Source organism: Macaca nemestrina, chromosome 4, assembly GCF_043159975.1.
Source record: "Macaca nemestrina isolate mMacNem1 chromosome 4, mMacNem.hap1, whole genome shotgun sequence".
In the NCBI taxonomy this organism is placed as follows: domain Eukaryota; kingdom Metazoa; phylum Chordata; class Mammalia; order Primates; family Cercopithecidae; genus Macaca; species Macaca nemestrina.
In genome coordinates this window covers 67,170,906-67,192,665 of record NC_092128.1, presented here as the reverse complement: position 1 = coordinate 67,192,665, position 21,760 = coordinate 67,170,906, and the positions used below count along the sequence as shown (strand labels likewise).

Sequence of the window (21,760 nt, the reverse complement as noted above, 5' to 3'; positions counted from 1 at the left end):
CATATTTCTTGAACTAGCTCCCAATATGTTTTCCTTTACACTTTCAATGCTGTGAAATACCTCTGAGAAGCCCTTTAATGTGAAGTGTTCTGTCGGTGTCACTTCCTCTGGGACATTTTCATCCTTTCTGTTGCAACCACTTTCTTCATTTTTTTTTTTAATTATACTTTATGTCCTAGGGTACATGTGCACAATGTGCAGGTCTGGTACATATGTATACATGTGCCATGTTGGTGTGCTGCACCCATTAACTCATCATTTACATTAGGTGTATCTCCTAATGCTATCCCTTCCCCCTCCCCCCGCCCCACAACAGGTGTGTGATGTTCCCCTTCCTGTGTCCAAGTGTTCACATTGTTCAATTCCCACCTATGAGTGAGAACATGCAGTGTTTGGTTTTCTGTTCTTGTGATAGTTTGCTGAGAATGATGGTTTCCAGCTGCATCCATGTCCCTACAATATTCAACATTCTTTCCTCATTTTTACATCAACATTTGCCTCCACTAAGTTTCCTTGGCTGTATATGTAGATTCTCTTAAATAGGAGAAATGTGCACATTCCCATGATCAACAATTTATTCTGTAACTCCCTTTATATTCATGCAAATCTCACTTTAAGCATTATCATTTTCCATTCTTTTTTCTTTGAGACGGAGTCTCGCTCTGTCGCCCAGGCTGGAGTGCAATGCTGCAATCTCAGCTCACTGTAAGCTCCGCCTCACCAGTTCACACCATTCTCCTGCCTCAGCCTCCTAAGTAGCTGGCACTACAGGTGCCCACCACCAAGCCCAGCTAATTTTTTGTATTTTTTTAGTAGAGCCGGGGTTTCACCATGTTAGCCAGGATGGTCCTGATCTCCTAACCTCGTGATCTGCCTGCCTTGACCTCCCAAAGTGCTGGGATTACAGGCGTGAGCCACCACACCCAGCTATCATTTTCCATTTCTTTTCTGTACTTTCATCTCTGTAAATTGGCCAATTCACTGTTTTTGATTATCCATTTTCAGATGCATAGGGACCAATCCTAGGCAGACATTGAAAGAAGTAATATTACTGGTGTCTGATTATGATGTGTATTTGTTAGTTACATAGTGGTTTGTGGACTAGAGAGCCAGTGGCAAAATGTGTATTTTATGCAACTACTCACAGCTGAGTTACAGCGGTAATTCAAATTGAAACCATGTTACTAGGTAGGATTGATGTTACTTAACTAAATTATGAAATACTGGAACCATGCAAAGTAGGAACTGCCTGTATTTATTTACTAATTATAAACAAAATAAATTCATTACATGCTACATAAAAATATTTTTATGAAAATTGCATTTTCCAAAAGAAAAACATAGCAAGAATAGCACTGTTTACATGTTTGCAAATATCTTTAATGTGTTTAATATAAGACAATTAGATTTTATTAATACTTTTTTTATTCAAGCTATTATAATAGTACACATTACGTAGCATCTGGAAAACTCCAGCATACACTTGTTAGAAAATGGGAATTTTTAATAAAAAAGACAAAGAAAATGACAATAATAATAACAACAAAAGAGAATGGGAATTTTAAAAGGCAAATAATGTCTTAGAATAGTTAAGAAAATAATTTTGACCTTGTGGACCTCTGAAAGCATCCGGGTCCAGAAGTACACTTTCAGAAATGCCACCCTATGGCATTCTTGGTGTGTAATGAAATAACTCTCCTATGAAACTCGAATGATACAAATTATACACCATTATATATCTTTGGGATAATTGAGAATATAATCACTTAAATAATTTTCAGTCTTCTTTGGTTCAGATGAATAATCCTGATTGAGAAATGCTGAGACAGATTAATGTTCGACTACACAGTATTATCTACAACAGCAACTGGAGATCAATGGAGTAAATTATCATGCAATAACGAGAAACAACATATAGGAAGTAACACAGATAAAATTAGTTTCTTGTACCTAAAGGATAGTCAAGTTAGATAAATGCCATATGTAACGTGTACTAAATGGATAGAAACAAAAAGATAAAGAGAAACCAGATTTAAAAGGGACTTGAAAACTTTTATTTTCTATGTCCATCTCAGTGACAATACATGAGAATAATGCTGCCAATCCTTGGCAAATTTTTAATAAGAATAATCAGTACAATGTGTAGGAAAAGGAAATGAGAAATGTTTCTAAAATGAATAAATAAAAAGCATACAATCTCCACCTCCACCTTTCACCTGAATAGAAGGAAATTTCTGAATGCTTTTCTCTAATCTTCATTCAGTAGGATGGAATAAGAAAGTTAACTCTGCAACCAGATTGCTCAAGGAAGGAATAACCTACTGCTTGTAAAAATTACGCCATTTAAGATAGTAATGCACCTCCATAAAATAAACCGAAATTTATATTTGAAAACAAAATTAACAAAGTACTTAAATCATCAAAGATAAAAATCTAGGTTAGAACTCAATTTCCACCTTTAACAGTCAGATAAGATTTTAGTCACTATTGTTCTCCAGGAATAACACTAAATTACCTAACAAACTATTTACTTTGTAAAATGTAGAGGGAAGAAAAAGCCATGGTTATTAGTGCATATATTTTCATATCAAGAGACATATATGGATCAATCAGTAGTCAACAAAATGCACAAATATTTTTCTATTTACAAATATTATTCTATTTTCTAGGAATGTTACCAGGTTACATTCTTACAGAAGATACTGTGTCATAAAAACATAAAATGTCAAATATCAGAGGACTGCATTACTTGCAACTCAACAGCTAACTAAAAACTAAAGTAAAAGCAAAGTCCAAATAGCCCAAAGCATATCCTTAGACACAATTTCTATGATTTTCAAGCATAAAGACATTTAAGGGTGAGAAAGCATTACAAAAATTTCTATTATATCAAAGTCAGTAATGAAGAAAAATAATGTTTTCCAGCTTTGCTTCATCATTCACATCCTGCTCTCCTCCCTCCAACACAACCCAGAATTTCAGAAGGCAAATCAATCCCTTAGAGTCTATGCTTCACTTTCAGCTAACCGACCCTTCCCACTCAATACTCACTTCTCTAAAATCATATAGCTAGTCATGAGTATATGCCAGAGTAATGAGGATCTGTCCTCCATAACACAGTAACTAAGATGTGCTATAAAAATCAAACCTGTAAAAAGAATTTTAATATATCTAAGAAATATCACACAGATGCTGAGCTATTTCCTGATAATGATGACATTAATATTAGTCATCTGTTTCCTAAAATGGAATGATTTTTGAATCATGAAATGACAATTTGATGAATGTCTAAAAATATCAAATCAAGTCTAAGTAACAGCTTTTACATAAAAATTAAAAATCAAAAGTTTACATAAAAGAGACTTACAATTAAGATTTTGAAATGCAGTTTCTTAAAAGTCTCTATTTAAAAAGATTCTCTTTCCCACCTTCAAAGTCCAAGGAAATTTTTGTTAGCTTAGAAATAAGAAAGAATGGGCCGGGTATGGTGGCTCAAGCCTGTAATCCCTGCACTTTGGGAGGCCGAGGCAGGTGGATAACCTGAGGTCAGGAGTTCAAGACCTGCCTGGCCAACATGATGAAACCCCGTCTCTACCAAAAATACAAAAAATTAGCTGGGGGTGGTGGCGCATGCCTGTAATCCCAGTTACTCAGGAGGCTGAGATAGGAGAATCACTTGAATCCAGGAGGTGAAGGTTGCAGTGAGCCAAGATCATGCCACTGCACTCCGGCCTGAGCAACAAGAGCAAAACTCCGTCGCAAACAACCAACAAAAAAAGAATGACTGTGACTAAAACCTTAAAACCTAAGAAAGCATGAACTACCTTTTTCCCTTTGTCAACATAGCAAGAGAAATGAGAGTTACCGAAACTGTTTAAAACATATTAATTACATCCACATTACATTAATTCCTTCCATAGTTCATAGATTTGTAACATAATTATAATTAAAAATAATTTAAAAATTTTAAATGTGAGGACAAATCAAAAATAATTTTCTTAAATGTCTATAGTTTTTATTAGAAATTATTTTTACAGTGAAAATTCATTTTTAATATTTAATGTTCTGCATTAATAATATATATATCCATATATACACAGAGAGAATAAGTAGGAAAAAATTATATTCCTATCCCTTTACGACAAGCATATATTATTTGGCCATTTATCAAATATGCTTCAGAAAAAAATAAATATTCAAATAAAATAGATTTTCTTATACCATGCTATATCCCTTTACATGGAATTATATCTGAAGATAACTAATGTACATGAAAACATCTAGAATCATCACATTTCAAAACTTAAAAGGGCTCACAAAGGTTAAAGTCACTAATAAGAGTGATGTTTTTAATAGAACGTAAGTATCCAAAATAGGAGACAGAGAACTCTCCACTATTTCAAACCAAATTTACAATATTCCTTATTATATGCCATTGCTTTTAGTAGTCTGTAACAGAGGGGTGAGGTAATTATCCTCTGCCATTAAAATAACAGTCAGCATCAATGATCAACAAGAAGATGGCTTCCAAGAGAGATGACATGATCCACACCAAACATAATATAAGCAGTGACTATAGGTGATAATAAGCACAATACCCAGAGATATCTGTTCACTGGAAGACCTATTTGCTCTCTTATATTTTACATCACAAACACAAGAGAATGTTTCGCAATCAACAGTTTGCAGGTCTGGGCACGGTGGCTCACGCCTGTAATCCCAACACTTTGGGAGGCCAAGGCAGGTGGATCATCTGAGGTCACAAGTTTGAGACCAGCCTGGCCAACATAGTGAAACCCCACCTCTACTAAAAATACAAAAGTCAGCCAGGTGTGGTGGTGCACACTTGTAGTCCCAGCTACTCAGGAGGCTGAGGCAGAAGAATCACTTGAACCTGGGAAGAAGAGATCGCAGTGAGCCGAGATGGTGCCAACTGCACTTCAGCCTGGGTGAAAGAGCGGAAACAAAGAAACAAACCAAAAAAGTAATTTCCCTTCTTTTTTCAAATATTATGAAACTTACAAATTCTCGGCCGGGCACAGTGGCTCATGCCTGTAATCCTAGCACTTTGGGAGGCTGAGGCAGGCAGATTGCCTGAGCTCAGGAGTTCGAGACTAGCCTGGGAAACATGGTGAAATTCCGTCTCTACTAAAATACAAAAAAAAAAAAAAAAATTAGCTGGGCATGGTGGCATGCATCTGTAGTCCCAACTACCAGGGAGGCTGAGGCAGGAAAATTCCTTGAACCTGGGAGGCAGAGGTTGCAGTGAGCCCAGATCATGCCACTGCACTCCAGCCTGGCAACAGAGCGAGACTCCCTGCCCCCCACCCACAAACAAACAAAAAAAAGAATTCTCAAACATCATGTGTATTTTCCTCTTTATTTTCTAATATAATTTTAATCTATTTAAAATATTTTATAATGAGAAAAAATACCTTTCACATATCCTTTAAGAAGAGGTCTACAGACTGTTGTCCACATGCCTAATGCAACTAGTTGCATGTTTTTGTAAATAAACTTTTATTGGAACCAAAAAAAGTTCCAACCATCTTCCCTGAAATTTGTACCCTGAAACATGAAACTCTCTTTGTGACATTTTATTATTTCAAAAAAATTTTACCCAATGTAAAAATCAACTTTATAGGAAGAAAGCAGCGCCAGGTGTGGTGGCTCACACCTGTAATCCCAACACTTTGCAAAGCTGAGGCCACAGCGATGGCTTGAGGTCAGGAGTTTGAGCAACAAAGCGAGACCCTATCTCTATAAAGAAATTTAAAAATTAGCCAGGCATGGTGGAAATAGGCTGTTATTCTAAGCAACTCAGAAGGCTGAGGCAAGAGGATAACTTGAACCCAGGAATTCAAGGTTACAGTGGGCTATGGTCATGCGTCTGCACTCCAGCCTAGGTAACGGAGCAAGACCCTGTCTCTAAAAAGGAAAATTTTAAAAATTAAATAAAAAGACAGATGTGTATTTAAAATATTTTCTCAATCTGTACTGTCAAAATTTATTTTAAAAGAGAATTGCTAATCTAGACACTTAAGGATGGAAATACTCTATTATTAACATCTTGTATTGCTATATAAGCAGACTGATAACAGCAGATTGCCAAACATAAAAAATAACGTTAGAAGTACACTCTTAAAATAAAAAAGACAAAACTTTCCAAAAAGATTCATCTAAAATTAGTAAGTTATCAAACCAAGAAAACTTCCTATCTTAAAATAAATTGATTTAACCTCATATGAAAGAACTCCCAATTAAAATTATTCTAATAAAGAACACTTTATATACTTGGATTATATATCCCTTGGGAATCCAATTGTTCTTTACACAAGAACAAATGAAAATATTCAAATAGAATACTTTAACATAAGTGAGCTTTCTAGTAAGCTAGACATTAAAAGCAGCAATAGAACAATACGAAGAATAGAAAAAAACCATAACATATAGTGTTCATGGTTTATCAACACTAGAATGCTAAGAAAATGAAAGTTCCCAGTTTCTGTCTATGCAAACACACACATCAGCTGACTTGTATCACGGACAATCAAGACAGCACAGTATTAAAAATATATATATGTTTTGAAACCAGATATATTTGGGTTTGAATTGTGGCCATGTTATCCTTAACTATAAAATAAATCTAATTTAAATAAAAATTATTATAATTAAAATTTCCATTATTAGTCATAAAGGCTGAATCTAATATTTTTCCTCCAAAAAGCATATTGGCCATGTATAAATTAAATATATTTTCTTATCATTTTAAGACATAGATGTTTTGTGGTAGATTTATTAAAATTTTAAATCGTTATTAGTATTAATTTTGAGATTAGACCTGAAATATAACAGAAGATTTGGTTCTGTAAATACTAAGATTTAAAAATCACAAAATCTAATGTTAAATACGAATCTTTGGGGGATATTGTTTTCCTAACCTCCTCTAAAGACAATCACCATCACTGGAGATAATAGACAATAAATCATTTTACCTAGCTAAAACAACAAAATGTATGCATTACATCCACTTTCTATCTTTCATAAAATATTTTCAAAACAGTATGTATTTTGGAGGATTTGTTTTTGAACGTGCAATCTAGTGTCAGAGTGAAAGAGGAAGGCGGGGAAGAAGAGCTCTTTCATTTAATGCACATTCAGCTGTCGGCCAGCTTTCGGTAAACAGTAGTTACTGTGATTGTTTACTGTCGCCCCCAAATCAGAGTGCATTTTGTTGTTTTGGCTTGTTGGAGGAAGGGTGCTAGAAAATATACCAAATCTAAGTTGAAAATCCTGAAAGGCCAGGAGCAAACTGTAGGTTGTTCAAGACTAACCATGGTTAAAACCCAGTCTGGATTCAGCACAGTCCCTGACTGGATGAAAGCAGTCAGCTACTTACTGTATCTCTGGAGGAAGATGAACACTAGTAAGCAAAGTGGGCATTAACCTACACTATTGGCCATGGGTACTAGTAAACTGTTGGTGATATCTTTCTAAAATTGAGTGGTGCATTCCATCTGTTTACTCCACTGTGGTCTATTTCTATTGTATACTATGTTCTTATGAATACTTTGACACATAATAGTTGACAAAAGGGTAAACATGATAGTACTAAAAGAACAACAAAAGTATTAAAGAACTTAATAAATATTATGTGGCATTCAATAACATTCCAGATGTGACAAAAGATAGGACTACATGACAAAGAAAGGAGTAAGAGAGAGAAAAAACAGACCATAAAAGAAGATAAAAAGATAATTCAAAATTCTAAATTAATAAGAACTTTAAGATAAATGTGATTAACATGTTCAACAGACTAAAAGAAATGAAGGACATAGGTAAAAAGATAGGTTTTTAAAATCAGAGGGTTAGAGTCTATTTTAAAAAATCAAATAAAAATTCTAGGACTACCTGAAATTAAAAACTCATTCAATGGATTAAACAGTAGAATAGACACAGCATAAGACATAATTAATGAACTAGAAAAGAAGTCAATAGAAAACATACAAGCTGAAGCATAAAGAGAAACAAGAATAGAAACCATGGGAAAGAATATGAATCAAGTGAGGCCTGGTAAATTTTAACACAATGTAATTGGAGTGTAAAAAGATAATGGAGACACACGTGGTGACTGATGCCTGTCATCCCAACACTTTTAGAGGCTGAGGCAGGAGGACCACCTGAGGCCAGCAGTTCGAGACCAGCCTGGGCAACATCGCGAGATCCTGTATCTACAAATTAAAAAAAAAAAAAATGGCTGGGTGTGGTGGTGCATGTCTGCAGTCCTAGTTACTCAGGAGGCTGAGTATGTTTTAGGATGAGGGGAAATAAATGGTTCTAACACTACTGAAAAAGCAGTAAAAGTTACAATTTGCATTAGACTGTAATAAATCAAAGGTAACTGCCAGAAGAATAGAAATATATATAAACATATATAAAGAAATGGAATATATGACTCACAAGTTCACAAAGTAAAAAACTGGAATCATGAAATAAATGGAACTATAAAAATATTAATATTTAAGATGGCAAGAAAAGAGAAAAAAGCAAACATACAAGGAACAGTAAGATAGCTATAAATCCAAATATAATGCTAATAACATTAATTAAAATGGGCTAAATAACTAAAATACTAAGGCTATCAGACTAGATAAAATGCAAAATTCAATTCTATCTTACCTACAAGGACACTCTAAATATAACAGCCCAGAAACAGCAAAAGTGAAAGTAAAAGATGGAAAAAGAGACATCATATGAACATTAATAAAAGAAAGCTATTATAACTGTATTAATAGCAGATAAAACAGACTTTAAGGTAGTAGCACTGTTAGAGATAATGAGGGACATTTCATGATGAAAATGAATCAAACTACTAGGAAGAGACCACAATTCTAAATCGCCATAAAACTAGTAATAAAACAAAATATTTATAGTAAAAATGACAAAACTAAAAGGAGAAACAAAAATCTACAGTCATAGAGGTAGACTTTAACACATCTCTCTCAATACTAAATAGTATACAAAAAAACAAGTAAGAATACAGAGGATATGAACAAGGCAATTAAAACACTAACTTAACTGACAGATATAAATCGTGCAACCAACAATGACACAATACACATTATTTCCAAAAGCATATGAAATATACGTTGAAATTAACCATATACTGCATCATAAAGCAAGCATCGACAAATTTCAAAAGCTTGAAATCTTTCAGAATATGTTCTCTGCACAACAGATTCATTCGAAATCAACAAATAAAAAGATAACTAAAAAACCTTCAACTGTTTGAAAGTTAGACAGATTTTTAAATAAACAGGAGTCGACAGAGAAAATCGACAAAGTCAAACGCTGTTTTTTGAAAAAGTTGGTAAAATTAATAAATGCCTAGCAAAATAAATGGGGAAAATGGAGATTATAATATCAGGAAAGAAAAATGGGAAATCACTACAGATCTTTCAAATAATAAAAAGACATTAAGAGTATATTAAGAAAAGTCTTAGCAAAAAAAAAAAAAATTGACAATATAAATGAAATAGGTATGGTCCATGAAAAACCTACTGAAACTCATACCAGAAGACACAGGAAATCTGAATTGTTCAGTATTTATTAAATGAATTGATTCTGTTACTAAATGATTTCCCACAAAGACAATTTGCGGTTCACATTGCTTCCCTGGTGAATTCTTCCAAATGTTTAAGAAAGAAATAATATCAGTCTTACACAAACTGTTCTACAGAACAGGGGAGGGAAATACACATACATACACACACACACACACACACACACACACACACACTTCCCAACTTGTTTTATAAAGCCAAATAACCTTAATGACAAAACCAGACAAGAACATTATAAGAAAGGACAATTACATACCAATCTCTACCATGAATAAATATGCAGAAATTCCAAAGAAATTAACTCCCTGAATGCAAAGATATTTCAAAAAGACAATACATCACAACTCATTATTTTTTTATTCCAGAGTGGTTTAACATGAAAAAGTCAACATAATTCACTATGAAAACAATAAAAGGGAGAAAAATCATGTTTATCTTGAAAGACAAAAAAAACTTAATAATACAATAATCAGCACCCATTTATGATAAAAATTATCAGCAATTTAGAAATAGAAAAGAACTAAGAAAAACCTACTGCAAACATCCTATTTAATAATAAACTTTTGAATGTTTTCTGTGACACTGCATTAGTGGTCCTAGCCAGTGCAATAAGACAAAAAAGAAAAGCCATAAAGATTGAAAAAGGAAGAAATAAAATAGGCAGATGACATGACTGTGTATTCAGAAGAAAAATTTTTAACTGCAAAAAATCTGTTAGAATTAATAAAGAAATCTGGTAAGACTGCTAGATATAAGACCAGTATTTTAAAAGGTCAAGTTTATATCGATAAACCAACAACCACAAGAAAATGAAAAGTTTTCAATGATTTCAGTTACCATAATACAAAAATATATCAAATATGCAAGAATAAATCTAATAAGAGATTTAAAATATCTATATATGCAAAACTACATTACTGAGAAAAATTATAGAATATTTAAACATATAAAGAAATAGATTATGTTCATGGGTTGCATTTAAGTCTTAATATTACAAAGATGACAGCTTTCCCAAAACTGATTTATAGTATCAGTACAAGCTTAATAAAAATCCCAGAAAAAAATTTTAACAGAAAATGACAAGTTGATTCTAAAATTTAGTTTGTAAAAGGCCAAGAATAGCCAAGTTAATCTTGAAAAACAAAGCTAGAAAACTTGTATTACCAAACATCAAGGCATAATATAAAGTTATAGGTATTATTTTAGTATGATATTAGCTTAGGATAGACAAATAGACTATTGGAAAAAAGAAAGTCTAGAAATAGACCACAAATTATCCAGTCACCTAAGATAAATGCGATGCTTGAGTGTAGTGGAGAAAGTATGGTTGATACAGTTTGGCTGTGTCCCAACCAAAATCTCATCTTGAATTGTAGTTGCCATAATCCCCACATATCATGGGAGGGAGCCGATGGGAGGTAATTGAATCATAGGGATGGTTTCCCCCATGCTAGTCTCATGATAGTGAGTAAGCGCTCATGAGAGTTGATGGTTTTATAAGGGGCTTCCCCCTTTGCTTGGTTCTCATTCTTCTCCCTCCTGCTGCCTTGTGAAGAAGGACATGTTAGATTCCCCTTCCACCATGCTTGTAAGTTTCCTGAGGCCTCCCCAGCCCTGCAGACCCGTGAATCAATTAAACCTCTTTCCTTCATAAATTACGCAGTCTCGGGTATGTCCTTACAGTAGCATGAGAACAGACTAATACAATGGTCTTTCCAATAAATGGTACCAGGTCAGCTGATTTTCCTTAAGGGAAATATTAATCTTGACCCCTGTACGTCACACCATAAACAAACTACAGATGAATTGTTGATATAAATGTAAAAATAAAACAATAAAGCTTTAGAAGAAAAAAAGAATATTTTCATTACTTTGGAGTAGGCTGGCTTCTTAAAGACATTACAGTAAACATTAGCCATGAAGGAAATGTATGGGCCATTTTCCAATCAGAAATTTCTATTCATCAAAACGTACTACAGAGTGAAAAATAAAGCCACCAAATGGAAGACATTTGCATTACACATATCCAAGAAAAGATTCCCATACAGAATGTACAAAGAACTACACAACTAAAATATAAACAAAAAGCAGAGATTCCAGTTGCTAAGTGACTTGAATTGACATTTCATGAAAGCAAATCTCCAAGTGGCCTACAGACTTACAGAAAGGTGCTTGACTTGATTAGACACCAAGAAAATGCAAACTAAAACCACCATGTGACACCCCAACAGACATACAAGATTGGCTAAAATGAAAGAAAATTTCAAGCATTAGTTAGGATACAGAAAACTGGAACTCCTACACACACTGCTCAGTAGTATGAGTGTTGGTACAACTCCTTTTGAAAACTTTCATATCTACTGAAGCTGAATATCTGCATGCCATATGACTCATCAATTCCACTCCAAGATAATATCTGACAGAAAAATGTACATATTGTCACCAAAATAAATATGAATGAATATTTAGTTAGTAGTAATCAAAAAGTAGAAGCAACTCAAATGACAATCAGCGACAGAATGGAAATATCGTGGTATATTCATCCAATGGAAAAAGACACAGCAATGAAAATGAACAAACTACAGCAACATGCAACAAAACGGATGAACCTTGCAAACATAATGTTGAACAAAATAAGCTAAACACAAAAAGTTATATACCATAGTATTCCATTCCTTTAAAATATTTAAAAAGGCAAAACAAACCATGGTGTTAAAAACCAGGAGAGTAGTTATCCTTAATATGGGTATGAACTACAAGAAAGCAAGGAGGAGGTCTTGATATTTGAACAGTTCTTTCTCTTGACCTGGGTGCTAGTTACAACATTGTGTCCTACCACAAAAAATGAAAGTTATGTTATGTATGCTTTTCTATATGGAAAGTATAAAATTTTATACTTATAATATAAAAATTTATATTAAAAGAATAGTGGCATAGTAGAGCTAGAAATAAGGCTAAAAGTATTATCACAATGTCCTACATATCTCGTAGAGGTTGACTACAGACTTGATACTAAGATTTCTAACAGCTGCATGAGAAAAATATGAAGTTGTCAGTTATACATTCATTTGTGTTCAGTAGATATAAATAAATCAATTGCTTGAAAATACAAATTGTTGGCACTAAACACAGAGATTTCTCACAGAAGTCTTCACAAAAAAGAAGCCCGTTTTGACATCATAACGTGCTTGACAACAACTTCAAGACCCTCTGTGACAGATTCTTATGATGACCTTCAATGCAGACTGATGGAATCTTTCCAATATACAACTGGGTAAAAGCAACTGGGGATAGAAGAGTGTGGAGCAATGCAGTCTACATACCCAATTCTCTCTGATGCTTTGGACTGACCCAGGGATATATTTTATTAACCTGTAAGAGGGAATAGAAGAGTGGGTAAGCTTCAAACATTCCCCCTTGAATATCATCTCTCAACTGAAATTTTGACAATTATCAAGCAGCAGAGTTAAAATAAATACCCCCTAGTAAAGGACTGGGGGATAGCTAGTCTCTGTTGTCAATTAATATGAATGCAGTTTGGTTGGGGGAAGAGATAATGACCTTTTGTGAATGTTGAAATGTCTACTCTAGGACTAGTAGTTTAAAAGAGGATCATCATACCTCCATTGTAAGCATCTACTAATTAGAGCATGAATAATCCTTAGAAATATTTAATAATACTGAACCTGCTTCCAAGGTATATAACTAATGCTGAATCCAAACCCAAAGTTCTACTACATATAAAATGACTAGAAGAGCTTTAGCCAAAAATATTATAATCACTATAGCCAAGGTATGAATAGTCTTATGAGGCATACTCAAGCAAATAGTAAAAAAAAAAAAAAAAAGGAAATCACTGCATTCAAAGTTTGTTTGTTTTTTGTTTGTTTGTTTGTTTGTTTTGAGACAGAGTCTCACTCTTTCTCCCAGGCTGGGGTGAAGTAGTGCAATCTCGGCTCACTGCAACCTCCACCCCGGGGTTCAAGCAATTCTCCTGCCTCAGCCTCCCGAGTAGCTGGAATTACAGGTGCCTCCCACCCCACAGCACACCCAGCTAATGTTTGTATTTTTAGTAGAGATGGGGTTTCACCATGTTGGCCAGGCTGATCTCGAACTTTTGACCTCAGGTGATCCATCCGCCTTGGCCTCCCAAAGTCCTAGGATTACAGGTGTGAGCCACCATGCCTGGCCAACAGATTTAAAGTTCTTTAAAGGATTATGCTGCAATCCGTATATGGCTGGTCTGCCCCCATCAAATGACATGTTGAAATTTGATCCCCAATGTGATGGTGTTGGGAAGTGGGGCCTAGCGGGAAGTGTTTAGGTAACCATGGGGGTGGATACCTCATGAATGGCTTGGTACTCACCTCCCAGTAGTGAGCCAGTTCTCACTCTAGCAAGGCTGGACTGGTCTCAAGGGAGAATGGGTCAGTTCCTAGAAGAGTAGGTTGATATAAAACCAGGATGCCCCTTGGGTTTGGTCTCTCTTCACATCTGCCTGCTCCCCCTTTGACTCTCTCCACCAATGTTTGATGATGCACAAAAGCCCTCACCAGAAGCCCAGCAGACGCTGAGGCCACAGTTCTTGTACAACCTACAGAATCGTGAGCTAAATAAACCTCTTTTCTTTATAAACTACCCAGCCTCAGGTATTACTTTATAGCAACACAAAACAGGATAAGACAGATTTTATCGTCATTAACATTCAATAATATTTCACATATCTGCATTTCTCCCACCAAGTTCAAGCATAGAATAGACAGTTTTTCTGATTAGTTAGCAACCAGAATGTTAAGAAGTTCAGAGTTCTAAAGCTCACTAAACTTAACTCAGGCCTCTGGGTGCTTTTAAAAATAAATAAATAAATAAACATTTGAAAAGTTTAGTTACATATTTTCCTAGTTCACAACAAATTATAATCGTCAAGTCAGAATGGGAAGTACAAAGAAAAGAACTGCTAGAAATAGAAAGAGTTGTGAGAAATAACAAGTAACTTGATAGGAAGAAACAGAAGGATGCAAAAGCTTAAAGAACTCCAAACACATAATCTTCTGGGGCCATTTAGGCAAAAGCTCTACATGCTGCAAGAGTCTCCAAGGACAACCACTGCACAGTGGGCATAGTCATAGAGGCAGATTCAGAGTAAAGTCATCAATAAGGATTACATTATTCTATGTATAGTCTTTTTCAAGAAGGCAGGGAAAAGTGTAATCATTTTTTTAAAAGCAATTCATCCAAAATATTGTAAATATTATGTGTTGGGGATTAAATTTGCACACTTAAATAAATCTCAGTTATACAAATCCTGCACTCCAAAATAAATGCTAAGCACTACAGTTGATGGACGATTTTAAACTTAACTCCAATATTATGTATAAAAATATAAGCTTCTCATTCCCTGACTATAATGGAAAAACTGAGCTGCTAATGTAATTTGAAATAATATTCAAGTTCTGAAATAATATCATGACCTATGGAAAACTAAGACTATGCATATGTTATTTAAAAAACTTGAATTGTGAAATCATCATTTGTCTCCACCATGCTTATCACACTACTTATATTCCTCTTACTAGTCCTTCCTAGCCACAAAACAGGAAAATTATGACTTTGCATGGGAAGTTTCTCTTAAAAGCATTGACTTAAAAGTTTGACAAGTGTTATTCAGAAATGTTTATATATGTATATTTTAATAATTTGCTCATAAGACATTGTTAAGTCATAGAAAGAGAATTTAGATTTTAATTCTCTGCCACCAAAACTAAAATCAAAGGAATATATAAGGTTTTCTGTAAACAATGAAGCTTATAAAGGACAGAAAAATGACTAATATCTGATTATGGATAAAAATGCAAGTTTTAAAAATCTGAAGGGCTTTAACAACTTAATTTTCTGAAGTTCTAAACGATAGGGAATATACAGGGAAAATACTAGTTGGTTCTCAGAGCCAAAGTCAAGTGTATGAATATTTTGAAGTTGTGTGTGTAAGATTTGGAGTCCTCAAATGACCTACTATCTCTTCACCAAAATCTATGAAAAATATGATAAAACAGTACTTATCTGATGAAATAAGGACCATGCAAATGTTTTTAGTGTATGACATGTAAATGTTCACTAAAAAAACTGAATTACATATACATACACATATACAATCACAATGAGCCAAAATTCAGTTCAGCTCTTTATCTATCTTACCTATCCAAACAACCCATTTTCAAAGTTCAAAACTATATACTGCACTTGAATAAGGCTTTAAACGTAAAGAATTGTGTACTCATATAATAAGACTTTAAACTTAACCTGAGAAAACACCTAAATTGTTTAAGGGGTAAGGTAAAACATTACTGTGTAAGTATAAGTGGATACACTAGAATGATATATGCTGGTGACTTTTTATTTTTTTGGTTTTGTAAATGGTTCAGTTTTTCCAGAACATCAGCAGAGAATCACAAAATGAAAGGCACAGTCCAAAATGTTTTTGTTTATAAAGAAAAATGGACATACCTAATTTAGCTATAATAAACATTTATCTTATTACCCTGCTCATATTTGGAAAAATTCAAAACTAAACATAAACATATTTTGCTTGGAGGCCATTATTAATTTTAGGCCTATAATTGAAGGTTAACAATGATCTAGTCCAATATTATTTTACAGACAACAAAAATGAACATATGGAAAGGCTGCATGGCTTGTAAAAGTGCACACTAGTTAATGATAAAGCGAACCTAGAACCCAGTTATATTTCCACCAAACCAACTTCCTTCCAACTTAAATATCAAATCATCTCTGATTTGAGATATAAAAATAAAAAAAGAGGCCGGGCGCGCGGTGGCTAACGCCTGTAATCCCAGCACTTTGGAGGGCCAAGGCGGGCGGATCACGAGGTCAGCAGATGGAGACCATCCTGGCTAATACGGTGAAACTGCGTCTGTACTAAACAAAATACAAAAAATTAGCCAGGCATGGTGGCAGGCGCCTGTAGTTCCACTACTCAGGAGGCTGAGGCAGGAGAATGGCGTGAACCCGGGAAGCGGAGCTTGCAGTGCGCCATGATCGCGCCACCGCTCTCCAGCCCGGGCAACAGAGCGAGACTCCATCTCAAAAATAAAAAATAAATAAATAAAAAATAAAAAAAGAATTCATAAGAGACATGAGTGAAATACCCAGGGTTTGGTGACTGTGGAAAGTAAACTAGCAATAAATGTATAAATGCTGCTTTATACATTTTTCTTAATTTGTCATGCGGCTTCTTAAAATGTACAAATGACCTATAGTGACTTTCTTCCAAAAAGTAAAAGTCATTCAGACAAAGCCTATCATATAGACCCCATTACTACACATGGATAATTTACATGCACCATCAACTATTTGGATATGAAGATCAGCCTTAATATTATCCATATAAATAAGTATACAAATGAAATCCAGAGCAGAAACCGCAATTTATTTTAGCTATTACACTAAATCTGTATGTAAACCGTAACTAAAGTTAGCATATACTCATTTCACAGTAGAAAATAATAATGTAAATTACAATAATGAAAATACAACTAATACAGAGAGTTGTCCCCAGAAATCAGTGTGACGTTCCTAAAATTTCTTAAAGATAATTTAAAATTTAATTTAAATAAAGTTGAAATACAAATCCTTTTCTTTTCAACTGTCTCTGATAAGGGCACAAATGGTCATCACATGATCTAAAGCCAGTCAAGATAAAAATGGAGAAGCAAAAGGAACAGTAGCCATCATTGAATTTATTCATTCAATAAATATTTTTTGAGTGTCAGATGCTATATCGAGAATTTGAAAAAAAAAAAAAGACAGAATCATTACCCTTGTGAAGTTTAACAAAAGCTGATAGAGCTTTTTATTAAATGTTACCCCCCAAGAAGCACTGTATATGTTGAAACTACCCTTATTTTTAAAGCAGTTTTTAATGTCTGTATATTATGGTTAAGAAAATCAGCCTTGCTTATTGTTCCATTTACCCACTTTAAAAATATTTACCTATACTTTAAAAAACCTAACAGCCTATTTGTCTCAAAAAGTTACATCATAGACAGCACAAATGGTAAATTAAACAGATGCCATATTACTTGACCATTTACAACTCAAAGTGCTGTAATAATTACATACACATATACAATCACAGTCAATGAAGAAGGTCTTCTTGCTAGATAAACATTTGTAATAATCCAAGCATTTTTTTAAAAGTCACTGTGAGTTAACTGCATTTAAGTCCTAGAATTATAATCTGTATTCCACTTAAGATGCTAGACACATGTTCACACAAGAAAAATAACGGAAAAATACAGAGAAATTGCAAAGGAAGAAAAAGTTTCATTACCATCTGATTCTTAAGAGGAATATCTCTAGGTGATGATTAGGAGTTTGATGGAAAAAAGTAATTTTAAAACAATGGTTCAGAGAAGTTCCTAAGAAATTGATGCTTAGGGTTTCAATTTTTCTTAATACTCAGATATAAGACTTAAAGGAAATATATCAGCATGTTAAAAACCAGTTTTCTCTGAATACTAGGCTTATTATAAACAGTAGTTATTTATTTATTTATTTATTTATTTATTTATTTTTGATGGAGTCTCCCACTGTGGCCCCAGCTGGAGTGCAATGACGTGATCTCAGCTCACTACAACCGCCTCCCAGGTTCAAGCGATTCTCCTGCCTCATCCTCCGGAGTAGCTGGGATTACAGGCACCCCCCACCCCCGCACCACGCCCGGCTAATTTTTTGTATTCTTAGTAGAGACGAGGTTTCACTATGTTGGCCAGACTGGTCTCGAACTCTTGACCTCATGATCCGCCCGCCTCAGCCTCCCAAAGTCCTGGGATTACAGGCGTAAGCCACCGCGCCCGGCCCAATATAATTATTCTTCTACTGTTTCTATATTTTTCTGAAGGAAGGAAATACTACATTTACCGTTATAAAACATTAAGGAAAGGCAGGCCTTAGAATAAATAATTGACATAAAGACCACAGTCCCACTCTTAATAACAACTGCAGAGCCAGCACTAGCACTGTAGCTGAAAAGTGGATAGTACACACACGCTCACACACACAATGGCTGGCATGTAGTAGGCACTCAACTAACGTGTGAAATGAAATGGGTGAAGATAACGTAAACAAGCCAAAACAACGAAATGCACTCTGATTTGGGGGCACCACAGTAAACAATCACAGTTACTACCACTTTATCAAAAACTGGCTGACAGCTGAATGGGCATTAAATGAAAGAGTTCTTCCTCCCTGCCCTCCTCTTTCACTCTGACACTAGATTGCACATTCAAAACAAATCCTCCCCCAGCCCCGCCCCAAGCTCTACCCTCCGATACCTCCAGCACTGGAACTGACACAAAGTCCAGGGCTGCGGCGGTGTCCAGACCCGGGCCCCTGTCCAAGGAGCTGCGCGCTCACACACTCGGCTGGCGCAACATAGGCGGGGGCACTGGGCGGCAGCCCATCATGCCCGGGACCCCCCAGGGACCCGCGCGCAAGCCCAGAGGTCTCAGCCCCGGCCGGAGGCTGGTTCCCCTCGCCCTGCGCTGCCGTACCTGCACACGGTGATGAGGTTCCTCCTCTCCACCGCAGCATTGCGGGAGCTCAGGCTTTTCTTGCCGCCTCCACCGCCACCGCCTCGGATCCCGCTCAGGCCCCCCAGGCTCCGGGAGGCCATGGCGGGCTTACCCCCGTGCCCCTTTTGTCTCGTGCCGCCCCGCACGCCCCCCACACCTGCTTAAGGGTGTTCTCGCTCGGTCCGCGACCGTGGGGGCGCGGGAAGATTGTAGGAAAGGAGCCTGGAGGAAGGAAGGGTGTGGAAGACAGCAGAGACTCGCACCCGGGGACTGACGGCTAGCCCTTGGCACCCGAGCTCCACACACACGCACCACCTCCGCCCTCGGCGCGCCGCCGACTGCCGGGCTGCGCGTGCGGGTCGGCGTCGGGCGCTCTCCTCCTTCCCGAGGGACCTCAGCAGACGGCGCGCGCGCGAGCCCGTCGGCCCCTCACGCCCAACCACCCACACTCCGCAGCCACTAGTGCCCCAGCCCAGGCGGCAGCAACTAGGGCCCCGGCCTCGCGTGCGCAGCCCCACCCTCTCTGCGCCTATCAAATCAACGCTACCCCCGCCGGATCCAATCGCGGCACCGGAGGGGCGGGGCCGGCCGCGCGAACTTTTAAAGCAGCGGGCTCAAGCCCCGCCCCGACGCGTGGGCCGCTGTCAAGACGCCGGGCTCGCTATTGCAGCCCGCTAGCTGCCGCCAGTAGCCACGCAGGCTAGCAGCGGGGATTGTGGGATGCGGGGCCCCACAGTGCTGGGGGCAGATTGCCACCCCTTGCCTGGAGCCAAGCTTTAACGGCTGATTCCTATTTCCATGGCTGCCGTAGCTTCAGTGTCTGCCTAGAAAGCAGCGCGCCGGCTCCCACACCCGACCCTGGGCCTGACTACTAAGAAGGGAGGAGGGTTCCTTTTGTCCTGACGCCCTCCCAGGAGCTAATAAACAGCAACACAATGGCCTGAGAAGAGTGGGGGGAATTGCTCTTAGAATCTCCTTCTTGGCGCATGTGGTGGCGAGATTTCTTGACCCTCCACACCATGTCGCTTTCACCTCAGCCTCCAGCGCAGCCCGCACCCGGGACTGACCGCCCGCCCAAGGAGGAGCGCGGTGCCAGTGTAGAGTCTTCTGGCGTCCTGGGCCGTGACTCCGGTCCGGGACTGGGAATAGTAAGCCCAGGAACGAAGCGGCCTCGGTCCAGACGGGCTGCTCCCTCAAGAGTCCTGGAGCGCCCTCCTCAACGCGCGTGTTCGGAAGCGCCCCCTTCCCAGAGCTTCTCACTACCCTCCTGGGGGAGGGTCCCGGCTTGGGCCAGGTCCTCTGACTCACCTAAGCCTGCTGTTTACCTCCCTTTGCACCAATATGCCCAGATTTTAGAGTGCAATCCTAAATGACTTACTCTCCCTGTGGGACCTAGCACGGTGCTGCACACAGAACAGGTTCTCAATAAATGTTTCTCAAATTTAATTTGAAGTCACATTTGACATGATTTTTACTGAAATTTCACGGCTTCAGTGGCTCCAAAATCCATGTATCTTCCACCTCTGGTTTTGAAGTTTCTGTCAAAGAATGTTAGTATACAGTTTTGTGTGGCTCTCTCTTTTTCTTATATAGCATCCCTACTAATACAGGACATACTGTTACTCTTGAATGTTTTAACAACACACGTTTGTGTAATAAAGCTGTAAATTCCTAATTTCTGAGGTTTTTACAGTTTAAAAATCTGTTTAAAATAATCAAAGAATCATCCTTTTCAGCTACCATATCTAATTTTATTCTACTATTCTGTTTAGTAGAATAAAAATATATGGGCCAGGCGCGGTGGCTCACGCCTGTAATCCCAGCACTTTGGGAGACCGAGGCGGGCGGATCACGAGGTCACGAGTTCAAGACCAGCCTGACCAACATAGTGAAACCCCCATCTCTACTAAAATTACAAAAATTAGCCGGGTGTGGTGGCACACGCCTGTAGTCCCAGCTACTCGGGAGGCTGAGGCAGGAGAATCGTTTGAACACGGGAGGCAGAGGTTGCAGTGAGCCGAGACTGTACCAGTGCACTCCAGCCTGGGCGACAGAGTGAGACTCCATCTCTCTCTCTCTCTCTCTCTCTCTCTCTCTCTCTATATATATATATATATATATACACACACACACATTCCTCTCTCTCACTATATGTATATATAATATCGGTCTTAACTAATGTGCTACCATAAATATTCGTTCATACATTAAAATTTTAAGAAAACAATTTAGTCAGACTTTACACTTTATCTTTCAAGTTAATAAAAGCAGGGGAGTTTTCTGTATATGGATGTTTGTGACTAGTCAGCGCACTTCTTCCAGAACATTACTTATCTACTCTCCTGTGACAGGGAGGCTTATAAAGAGTTTTCTTCTAGGAGCTACAACTTAGCTTGTCTCTTCTTGATAGTCCAACAGTTTGGGTTCAGAATTAGCCATCAGGAAACAGATGCACTGGTTATGCAGGCAGTCTCTGCAAAATATTTGCACTGGCAATGACAAATACTACTCAAATTAATGTTGTTATTATTTAACCACAGATAA

General features: G+C 37.2%; 1 protein-coding gene across 17 annotated transcripts in view; it reads right to left on the bottom strand.

Moving 5' to 3' along the window:
* Positions 1 to 19,679, bottom strand: part of LOC105475447 (RUN domain containing 3B) — a 192,874-nt gene extending 173,195 nt beyond the window's left edge. For 6 of the 17 annotated variants that reach the window (XR_011622108.1, XR_011622106.1, XR_983357.3 and 3 more), the window contains exon 1: positions 19,196 to 19,670. Coding sequence is in view for 7 of the 17 variants with exons in the window: in XM_011730675.2 (XP_011728977.2) it covers positions 19,196 to 19,317 (122 nt within the window). In the remaining 10 variants the exon portion in view is untranslated. Of the gene's footprint in view, positions 1 to 12,946; positions 13,007 to 13,990; positions 14,059 to 19,195 lie in introns of those variants that run through there. The other 11 variants (XR_011622109.1, XR_011622110.1, XR_011622111.1 and 8 more) reach the window with 8 other exon arrangements.
* Between the last annotated feature and the right edge of the window lie 2,081 nt (positions 19,680 to 21,760).